The 11,766-nt window shown below is 39.4% G+C and overlaps 1 protein-coding gene across 2 annotated transcripts in view; it reads right to left on the reverse strand.

Moving 5' to 3' along the window:
- Positions 1-11,504, reverse strand: part of mvb12bb (multivesicular body subunit 12Bb) — a 36,630-nt gene extending 25,126 nt beyond the window's left edge. For both annotated transcript variants that reach the window (XM_086111885.1, XM_086111884.1), the window contains exons 1-5: positions 11,439-11,504; positions 9,205-9,306; positions 3,325-3,420; positions 1,455-1,545; positions 343-472 (exon numbers count right to left, since the gene is read on the reverse strand). In XM_086111885.1, coding sequence (XP_085968011.1) covers positions 343-472; positions 1,455-1,545; positions 3,325-3,420; positions 9,205-9,297 — 410 coding nt within the window. In that variant the 5' untranslated portion in view covers positions 9,298-9,306; positions 11,439-11,504. The remainder of the gene's footprint in view (positions 1-342; positions 473-1,454; positions 1,546-3,324; positions 3,421-9,204; positions 9,307-11,438) is intronic.
- Positions 11,505-11,766: the final 262 nt, after the last annotated feature.

Here is an 11,766-nt window from a genome sequence, read left to right on the forward strand (position 1 = left end):
ATCTATGGGCAAACTTGTATCGAACTGTTTGACTTTGTTATTTTGTAACGCGATATTATCTCCTGCACACAAGGCATGCTGAAACACAGGCAGTCACAGCAGTGACTCACAACAAAATAATGCAGTTGAGATTCATTTCAAGCCGGCTATAGCCAGACGGGAGAAAGAACTTACTATATATTAATTCTACAGGGTATTTCAACCACTGTTAACCCCTATATAACAAAACTTACTTTTGCACAACTTTGCATACAAGCCAAGTTTGATATATCAAAGCTTTTTTGTTGTCGTTGTTTTATTATTATTTTTACACCCTATTATTTGCAGTGGTCAGCAACGTACCCCAGACTGGTGTAGTGAACGAGATGATGCTTGGATTTGGCAATGATCTGGAAGTCAAAGACAGCCATCTCCGCAGCCGCACGTGGGCTCATTTTCACACAAAGCCTCCTCTTCCTCATGGCAGGCTCCTCTGATCAGGGACACATGAAGGGATCAGGAAGAAATGGTTACCATACATTCTCTTTTTTCAAGCCAAAAACAACTCGAGGTCTTTTCCATCTCCTCAAAACTCCACTTGTACTAAATAGCTGACATACTTTTGGCCGGTAGTTATTGAGAAACAATGGTATGATGAATCAAATTAAGAATTCATCATCGACACCTATTAAGTGCATTTTTGTATCATTGGTAGGTAAAATCCAACACAACAAAACCAACAGCAACAAATCCACATGCTGTGATCATTTGCATTATTTCAAAAGCAACAGAATCCTCCTTCAACATTACTGCCCCGCAGGGATTTCAACTGTTTTCGTCTGAAAAGAAACTCATAAGTTATGCCACATGTACAGAGCGTTAAACATAGCTCCACATAAAGTAATTAAATATTAAATAACACCGCAGACAAAGAGAAAGTAACGTATTTTCTCCTTTCTCATGAAAAAAAAGCCGTCCTTCTGTATATTGCTTCTGTGCTTTTCTCATTTGTTTCCCCAGCAACACCGTGAGTGCAGCATAAATGGAACGATAATAAAAATAATAAACAAGCTGTCCTTGCTCCAAACACCAAAATATTATTACATTTCCAAGGCTTGGACGGTGAAGGGGAAATACATAGCACTCAAAAAGCACTAACGCATTGGGGAATGCATTTCATTAATATTAGATAACCCCCATCCACTCGTCCTCTTCCCAAATAAATACATAAATAAATAAGGCCCTCATAAAGAAAAGCACAGCTCCAGTTCAGATAAACAATGACTCATGATTCTCTAGTGTTGTACCTCTGGGGCAAAATGTTTATTTGATTCCCACATTCTACCATAAACTAAGCTAACCTGCACCCATAAAACATTCACAATCTCAAGCAAAGATGCCCCCCTCCATTTGAGCTGGTCAGGGAATAAAAAGGGGTGAACTAGACCGGGGATCTGCGTTGTCTGTTTTCTTACTTGTGTCCATTGTTTCTTGTACTGCAACGAAGCCCTCTGGCATTGCATCCTTAATGTCAGTCAACTTTACATCCACAACAACATCAGGGCCCTACAACAGACAGATTCAGAAGTCAATGATGCAAAGTCAGCTTTCATAATGATGCGGGGCAAGGAATTGAAAAGGTTGGCTTACTTTGGAGAGAAAATGTCAGATTGAATTTACCAAAAATGAAGACCCTGGCTTGGACACTTTGGGGTTAAGGGTGAAAACATAGCTGGGGTCTATATAATCAGGATGTAATTGATTAGTTTCCTTTTCCATGGTTTTTACGATAATCTGCAACAGAATTCAATTAAAGAACTACAAAATGATCGAGAATCCTTTTTCCCCCCGCTCTGACTGAATCCATGTGAAACGAATGTCTGGATATATTTTTTTTAGATTACACTTTTTTTTTTTATTGTGGAATATTTGGGTCAAGAGAGGAAGTGTTGTCTGGGAAATGATGCTGGTTGAAGAGCATTCGGGGACTGTGCCAGCTGACATTTTCAAGCATGACTCTTCCATGACTCCTTAACATTTTCATTTTTGGGCTTAATAAATTGCAATAATACACCGCTGTAGAAGAAAGTGGGCTGAACCAGGCGTGACTTGATGGCTGGATTCCTTTGCCGTAGTTGCCTGACAGTCATTGCCATTAGATATATTTTTATTCATAGTTTTTACACTGACTTAAGGAGAAATATGGATGAATGTTATTACAATGCATGGGAGCTTTTTTGTATTTGCCTCTTTTGCTGGGGATGGGCTATCCCCCCAATCAGGACGTGACAAAGAGGGTTCATCTAGTTTCAACCAGAGTATGATAAATCACAAACTATTCACATCCCCCCCATAGAACTCAAGGGATAATTTTACAGAATCTGTTTTGGTCGTAGACAATTATAGAGGCAGCTCTTTTGACTGGCAGACAAAATAGCCTATGTTGATAGCTCTGTCGTGTTTTATTTGGGTCAAAGTCTTTAAAACAATGTAGACACACATTTAAAGATAATAAACAGGAACAAGGGCAGGGCTATTGGTATGCTATACACTAGCCAGCAGTCCAAATTGAACTTGGGTATGGGGCAGCTGCTGCCACATTGTCTGGATGTTAGAGGACATTCCGTAAATAAAAGAATCCTGTCAAAACGGTATATAAGCAGATTTTGTGGAAAGTGTGTCATACTTTACGAATTCAGTGGGCGCTTCAACCTGGAGACAAACTTGGAGAATAGAATCTAATCATCATGATTATTTTGGGTTGTGATTGTGAAAAACATAAATATAAAATCAACCTTTTTCCGACGGTTCAGTGAGATTGGCAATCAAAGGAGATGTTAATGGACCAAGCACAGAACATCGGCTCCTTTATAGGATACAAACAGAATTGAATGCAATTCAATACATGTAAAATTTAAAAAATAAAATAAAATCAACAAACACGTTATTATCTCTTTTAGCATTTTTGTGGCATTTTCATTCATAAAATGATAATTTTCAGTCATCATACATTAGAATGAGGTATTGCTCATTTTGAATATGCATGCAAACCCATTATATGTAAAAAAAATCAAAACTGCACTGCCAGCACTGGCCTTTTAAATTTTTGATTAATCAGAGCTCAAAGCAGGTTAAGTCAAGTCAAGTCAGCTTTATTGTCAAATATGCTCTACGTGCAACATACAGCACAGATGAAATTTCTTGCCTCTCAACCACAGTGCAAACATGCAGTGCATTGAAAACAAACATTCCGACCGGAGAACTCTCCCAAAAAAAAAAAAAGCAGGCAGACAGCCAAAATGCAGAATGCACGAGGAAAGTGATACTTTGCATTCCATCACTTACAGGTTTTCTGGTGAAACAGAGGTAGCGAGTGACCTTGGATTTGAATAAGCCGTCCTTCCACAGGTCGGCATCAGAGCCATCTGTTGTTTGTGCAACCTACATTGAAAAAAAAAACAAGGAGGGAAGAAAAAAAATCAGGAGGTGGGATAAAGTTAATGTATGTATGCCATGAGCATGTTGCTATTGTCTCTTCCGTGCATACTTGCTTTAATTAATGCTTGGCTACACTAGCGCTCCATCTCATTAGAGCTCTGCATGGGTAAAGGAGTCTTAGCCTCCAAAAAGCTGGCTAAAAATATCATCCCTTGGGAGAAGGTTGATTAAAGATGCCCTGACAACAATCCGCTCTAATAAGGAAGCCATACTTCTGTGTGCTTCCACGGCGAAATAAGGATTAAATATAGAGATTTGAAAATGTAGTAACCCCTTAGCGAGGTACGGGTAAGATGAGAAAATGGCACCTTGAAGTTTGACGGCTCCGTACCTTTTGTGAATTCATCCTAGTGTTTAATGAGACAAATATTCTTAACACTATACTGCTGAGGATAGAACGCAGTTTTACGAGTGTGCAGAAATGAGACTACACCCCAATAAAGGAGCATCTTGTCCTTGTATAATAGGCTCATTCATAGTTATAAAAGATTGAGGCATGCAGTAAGAATAATAGATTGCATCATATTGACAGCATTTGGGTGCCACAAGTCAAGCTCAAGGTCCTAAACAACATCGGCCGTGCGGTGTGCGGAATAAAATATAACCTGCAGACTCCTCCATCGCGGAAGCAAATATGCTTGGTTGAGGCGTCATGTTCCATTGGCTACAATGTGGGAATCACCTAAATAACTGCCAGGGTTATTTTCTAAAGGGATCCTTTACAAAGAGGAGTCAATCTAATGAGGTTCATTCAAATGAAGAAGTCATAGATCTCTGCACCCACCCACACGCATTACCCCCCTTGACAATAATGATGAATGACCCCGGTGACTGGGTGGGGGAAACATGGCACAGGAAGATTCATGCAAAACCACCACAGACAAGATGGGATGAGAGGGGGTGTGGGGTGGGAGGGGGGGGGCAACTTGATGCAGGGAGCAGAGATAGTGAGGTGAGAAAGACAGAGCGAGCATTCGATGAGCAGCCAGCTCTTCCCTGGCTGGGCGTCACCAACAGCACTTCAAGTAAAAGTCCCAGAAGGAGCCTATACATCACAGACCCTTCCTCTTCCTTACAAGACAAGCCGTCTTGGCCACTTTTTCCAGGTCAGTAGTCACAGCATTCTGTCAGCATAACCAAAGGTCTAGTTTTGTGAAACCCAAAGTCAAGTTGAAGAGTAATGAGGGCACGGTCCTCTTAGGAGGCACCTCAGGCATCATCCTGCCAACAGGCGGGGGCAGCTCGAGAACGACGCAGCTTGAATGTGAAAGGCCAACTGCTTAGCCATGGCAGAAACAATGTGTCGTGGTTCTCCGACGCTTGCTTCCGGCTGCTCTTTGTACTTACAAAGTGCTCAGTCAATGAAGAACTATTTGTGAGCACCAGCAGATGTCCATGCTCTGCCACTGAAGTCTTTTGATTTAAAAAAGCAATGACAGTTTCAAATGCGACATTCCAAAAATGTCAAGAACAAGAACGAGACATGTAAACAGGTGCTGAATTTTCTAATGAAAGATCTCAGGAGACACGGGGACAGCACTGAGACTCACAGCTGTGCATCAAAGGATACTCTGCAAACAGAACCCACCCAGGCTTACACAGAGTCAACACAATGGCAAAACGGATTCAAGTCTCTGTTATTATTATTTTTTTAAGTAGAGAAGAGAAGCCAAGACTTAAAATTGTAATTCGGATCATTGCACATCTTTAATAGATTCAGATTTTATGTATCTGAATTCTGATATCAAGCTTGATGCATCCATGTGATGCTTAATCTGTCACATTTTTATGAAAATGATCATTCATTAACTCCAAACAATATATCACCGTTGTTCTATTCATACCAGCAATGTATAATGACGAGCGGATCATTTAATTCATCGTTCATATCAGGCCGTCTAGCCACTTGTTGCACTTCACACTGAGTAAGTACTCTAAGACAAGATCGTCATCATTTCACCATATACACTTATCCATTTACAAATGTACCTTTCAATGACCGTAACAATAATAATCATAACAATGTAATATTAATGATAATGATAACACAGCCGTTGTTGTTACATCTCATGATCAAGTTCTTCCTCTCTCCTATACTTCTCAAAATCCTGATTTTATACCGGATTTCATTTTGTGTTTTATGTTTAGATAGTGTTGTAGGTCCATATTCAGTCTGTTCCAGACTTTCAGTCCACATACCGATATACAAACGCTTTTCATTGTTGTTCCTGAGTACTTTGCCTTTACGTTATACAGTATATTACCCACAAACCGTAGCCACCCTCTCCCTCTGCAAACATATGTTGGATATTAACCGACAGTAAGTTTTGTCCTACTATACATACATATACATATACATTACTTGTACAGTTTTGAATTCCACAAGATCCATCATTTGTTGCTCTCAAGCTCTCGAGAAGAGATGAAATAACGATGCCGATCATTTGGATCAGGTGCCTTGGAGGAGGTAAACATGCAAAACAAGCTGGATCGAGGATCTCGAGGACCAGATTTGAGCACCCCTGGGATAAACATGCAAAACAAGCTGGATCGAGGATCTCGAGGACCAGATTTGAGCACCCCTGGGACAGACTGATTACAAAAATGTATTGCTGCATAGTCTTCCTTAAAAACTGACAGGGGTTGCTGTTCCTTTACCCCTGGCGTCCCAGCAAATGCAAAACCAACGTGATGCTTCTTGAAATAAATGCAAATTTTAGTAATGAGTTTACGAGAGGAACAAGTCAAATGCTTCTGAATTTAAAAAACAGACATATCCCCCTTTGGAGTCCTCGCGGAGTCAAAGTACTGAGCGTGCATGCGGCGTTTGATGTTGGGTGGCTGCTCGTGGCTGAGCAAAGCTGCAGATCCCAGTGGAACGGTGTTTGATCTGGGCTTGTGCTCTCTTGTGTTGGAACGATCTGCTGGAGTTCAGAGATGAGAACACACAGCACAACATTGAATCAGAGAGCAAAAGAGTTAATCAGCCCTTTGATTTGCTGCGTGAAGAGTAAGGGAACAGTTTTTTGTTTTTGTTTTGTTTTTTTAAAAAAGGAGCCTCGCACGGAGGACTAAAAATCAAGACAGTACACCAGTAGTGCACCATTCCTAGAATTCCCCCCTCTGAATACACGATCTGATGATTTGTTTGCATTCTAAATTTATCGCAAAAAAATGTCCATATCAGATTCGAATATTCTTTTGAACACCATAAAATTAATTTTTCATGCAAGCCTCCTTATATAAATGCCACAGCGCATTCATTTGCCTTGAAGACGTTTAAGTTTTTTTTGTTTGTTTGTTTTGTTTTTTTACGGCGATGATGTGTCGAGTAGATTGAGAAATTGAGAGCAACCTTCAAAGTCGAACGTATTTTTGCAAAGCTGATTATAAGTTTCACATAAATGTGACAGCCGGCAGTCTTGAAAATATGTACCAGTATACATGTATACATGTGCAATGTATCATCATTATCATTTAAACGTGGATTGCGTTATTAATTTCGAAACAAGATTTATTTTTTGTTTTTTTTTCTCAAAGATGTCATTTACAGATCTAACGGTCGAAGAGAAATGTATTGAGGAACAACCCTGTCACAAAAGTCCAAGCCAGCGTTCATTCGCACTCCCCACTCGCCGCATCACAAGTGGCGAGTAGAAAAAGGGTGTGGCCAGGTGATGATTTACCATGCTCGCCAAGCCAATTTGGCTGATCAAAATCGCCCCGGGGAAACCCATGCTAAAAGCCTTGACTTTGAAGCAGAAATGTGCAGATATACTGGATGCGCACGCAAATTAAATTAGCCCACAATTCTCTATGTGGCCTGCTCATACATATGATTGGTTCAAGTATAATCAGAACAAAGCTTGTCAATCCAATGTCACTTTTTTTATATATGCCAGTCGATAGGGTTAGTTCCCGGTACAGTGGTGAAGTAGGTGCCTGCACGCACGCACAGCGAGCGGTGACCCAGGAGCCACAATTGCTACAGCACAGGGCTCCTTCTGAGGACACATGGAAAAGTCTAGACTATTACCATGATATATTAAACAATGAAAATATGGAGATGGATTAACATAAATGTCTTTGGACTAATATGATTTAGAAACATAACAGACTACAAATCTAAGAGCCATGTAACAAGAAATCATGGTAAAATATGGAAAATATAACAAACAAAACTACATTACAAACTAAAGTCACAAAACTAAACAAATATATATGACTTAAAAGCTAAATTAAAAAAGGGATTCTTGAACCAGGTTTTAAAAGCAATGGTAACTACACTCAAGAGTGGCTAGCTAGGCAATTTTTTCTAAATACGTTTTAGCCACATTGGCATAAAGGTTTCATTACCCAGTGCCAACCCCGCAAGCAGGTACAAAACACTGTTATACGATTAAGTTGAAACAGTAAACTAAAACAAATAAGAATTTGATATTTTTACATAAACTCACTCATAAAAATCAGGCATCCTTTAATGTTTAATTAAATTCAATAAAATGTAATTACAAAGTATGTTCCCTTCAGTTTAATAGATTGTTGCACAAACTTTTGAGACAAGCACTGCATTCAAGCAACTTCTGCAACTTTCATTAAAGCATCTCAGCAAGCCACCTGACAAGTTAATCGCCTAAATGTTGCCTTAATCTTCAGATAACATGACATTATCTTTTTTTTAACACTAGACATAAGCACTGGGAACCTACTGGAGTCACTGCTTTGAATGCACTGCTCTTGTTCCTCTCACACTCTTCTTATTCTTATTTAACTTTTTCCTATTCCTTCTTGTATTCACCCTCATTTATTATCAATATTTTTTCAGTTTTGTTTTTACATTTATTTTACAGTTTTATGTTATGTTTATATATATATATATATATATATATAGATATATAGATATGTATATATGCACACACACACCGCAGCAGTTCCAATGCTAGTTTAGATCTTATGCAATGTACTGTATTATATTTCTAATTTGTAGAGTTTCTGGTTTACTTGCACACAAAGAAATCAGTGTAGTGGGAGTCAAGCCAATACAGTATAATAAGACTTTGGCGTGCATGTAAGACTGGCTGCAAACAATAACAGTATTCAGGAAGTGAATCGACCAATTCATCAAAGTAAACTTCATGTCCCTCTGCAGAGCTTATAGTCACACCTGCCAACACAGGCGGGAGGAGGAGGAGGAGGAGGGGGAGAGCCATCTATAACCGCACAGAGGCAGCACAGAACACTCCTATGGTGGCTCTGGTAAAAGATAGATGGGCAGGCTCAGGCACAAGCTGAGGTCTGATCAACCTGAGCTGGGTCAGTCACCCGAGTCAGGGTGTCTGATGTTCAAAAGAATTGAACCACTTGTTGGACCATGTTAGGTTAGAGACCGATAAAGATCTGTCTTAAACGAGTCACCACAATGCTCAAACAAAAAAACAAATTATATTGGATGACTGCCAACATCAAAGATGGATCTTATACTCTGTACAAATAAAAGCAGTCATACACTATGGACTAAAGTAATGGAACATGACCATCAACGTGATTTCTCCCTGGATTTTAATTCTTCATTAATTGCTTTCAGCATTGTAAATTGGAAGAAAACACTTGGGTAAATTACATTTCTGTTCCACAGTTCATGAAGCAAGGTCCAGAAAGATATGCTTGGATGTGTTTGGCGTTGGAGAACTTGACTTGACCAGAAATAAATATATTCTAAGTACTTACAACATAGAAGTCATCTGGAGCCTTGCTGTGTGAAGAAAGGACGCCGACTGCAGTGATAGGCTCTGTCGGCATCTGGTTGCTCGCCTCAGACATGATAAGGTTCTGACAAAAAAGGGGGAAATCTGAATTTTTTCTCTCCTTGCACTTGGAATATGATTAAATGTTGACTTCATGCTGTACGTGTACAATTTGGTCGAAAAACAAAAGCACAAAAAGACCAACAGTTGCACAAATTGACGCTTGCATCATTAAGCTTCATTACACAGTGAATGGGCTCCCGGGCTGAAAGGTCCAAAACGCCACTGTATTGACTTCTCAATGAGGCTTATTGGGATGTAAAAGAAAAAGCGTCCTTCTAACGGAGGATCAAATGACAACTCAGACCAGAAAGCATTTGGAGACCACCTAATTATTTCAACAAGTGACAAATTAGACAGAGCAATCACATGTTTTCAAGGAAGTCCCCATCAATTGCTATATATCCCTGTCTAAGGGAATTCTGGCCTAATGGGTCTGCATGCTATGCAAGCCTTTTACAGCCTAAGTGGCTTTGCAAAGGTTTCTGATGCAAGTTTATTCAATTAGGTTTAAAGCATTGTTGTACTAACTGACAAAGTTAGTGCGTTCAATCTTGATGTTTACAGAATCTATCCCAATTACGTTGATCAAATTAAATGATTCACTCCAGAAACAGCTGTCCCCTAACAAATGTTAGATTGGTGCTGTTATTCAAACGAAACAGGTTGGCCAATTGACTAATTGAAAGACAAATCCCTCCGAAACATAAATTTGAGTCTGAGGCTCGGGAACCTCGACTAAGGTAACTGAGCCTCCCCAGAAAGTTACTGCTAATACTGGGAAATGAATTTGAAACTAATTTAGTGATAGAAGCTATCTGCCACTAAGAATATTAGGTAACTTAGACATCCTGGAATAGGAACTGATTAATTGTTTTGTGCAATTTCTGTGTAACCAGACCAGCAGAAACAGTTTGTGTCAAACTTGTCTGAATCACTCATTTCCTAAAAAGACCATCTAGTGATGTTACATTTTCCTTAAAGATTTAAGCTGCTATATAGTGTATCATTACATCTTAAATTTCATTTTATTGTACACAGTATTTATTGGAGAATTGACTGCTATCAGTTCTTTTTTGTTTCACATTGTTTGTGATCACAATGGGTTACCCCTTTTCCAACCTGTATACTGGTCATATAAATTTCAGGGCAGTGGTTAGTGCCGTGCATATGCTTATGCTTTATTAGCAAGGAATCTTGGTATTGGAAGCGTTTGCGCAGCATCCTCAGCGTAGCGAGCCTAACTTGAACACATTGTTTCTCCGCTGTGTTTTCATGTTATCTTTTGTCTCTACGGTGAAAATGAGACAGCGTGGATCCAGACACACATTTACTGTATGTTTGTAAAAGTCCATAATTCTGGCGTGCTCTTTGGTTGAAATACACAAGCACAGATAAAAAAGAAAAATGTGGCAAAACTCAAGACGCAGCACAGCGACACACTTTTGGAGCATGGAGGAAATGGACTGCTTTATTCCTGTGATGAGTGACACGAATATAATCGGTTTTATAATTGCATTGAAATTTTGCACCCTCTAAGTTATTGAATAAGTGAGAATAAAGCGTCAACGAACATGTTCAATGAAAAACTGCAGTAAATTAAAAAAAAATCTAAATACTGAGGCGGAATAAAACGTGGTGCTGAACTGCGAATATGCGGGTGTCCACTCGACAGCTGCTCATGCTTACGGAAAAGATAATGAGTTTTAGTTTCATTGACCGGATGTGAACTGAACTGTCACCATTAAAAGCCTAACCGTTAAAATAATTTTTGTGACCCCCAGCATCTAGCGTAGCCCAAAAATGAATGGGCTACATCCATAGAGACTTCTTTTCATTGCATCCATTTTGTGTAAGTGGAGACCATACTTGTCTGGAATCTTTCTTCGATTACTTCAGGCAAAAGTTGGACAATACCCTGGACTGGTTCTAGTCAATCACGGGACACATTTTGTGACACACAGCCAATCATTGTCACATTTTCACGTTCACTGAGTAGAAACAGAATCTACACTGCTAGCAACAAAGTATACTGAGCGCATCACTACACCAACAGTGATTTCCACACAGACTTTGAGATACAGAACTTAAATCACAGGCCGCCGTTTTAAAGAAAAAAGCAAATAAAATATGCTCTAAAGTTGTGTTTTTGTTTACCTGACTGAAGCTTCTTTGTAACCTCAGCGCTGTTTCTTGGGACTTTGTACTTCCAACCTGCAGGAAGTCAAAGCCTAAAAGGTCTACTCACAAATCATTAACTAATACCGGGCCAGCTTTGTTTTTATGCAGTCGCCCCAAGTTTCTTCAGAGTCAAACAATACTACTACTACTACTCCTACTCCTACTACTACTAATAATAAATCAAGTTCAGATAATAGTTGGGGGGATGGGTGGAGGAAAATTAGGAAAACCCCCCCCAATAATTTGGAACTGGTTTTGTTGATATTTTCTTTTGTTGGTTATACAGTTGGACCAAAAATCTTGG

This window comes from Hippocampus guttulatus, chromosome 5 (genome assembly GCF_054856545.1).
Source record: "Hippocampus guttulatus isolate MCC_2025c chromosome 5, RoL_Hgut_1.0, whole genome shotgun sequence".
Taxonomy (NCBI): domain Eukaryota; kingdom Metazoa; phylum Chordata; class Actinopteri; order Syngnathiformes; family Syngnathidae; genus Hippocampus; species Hippocampus guttulatus.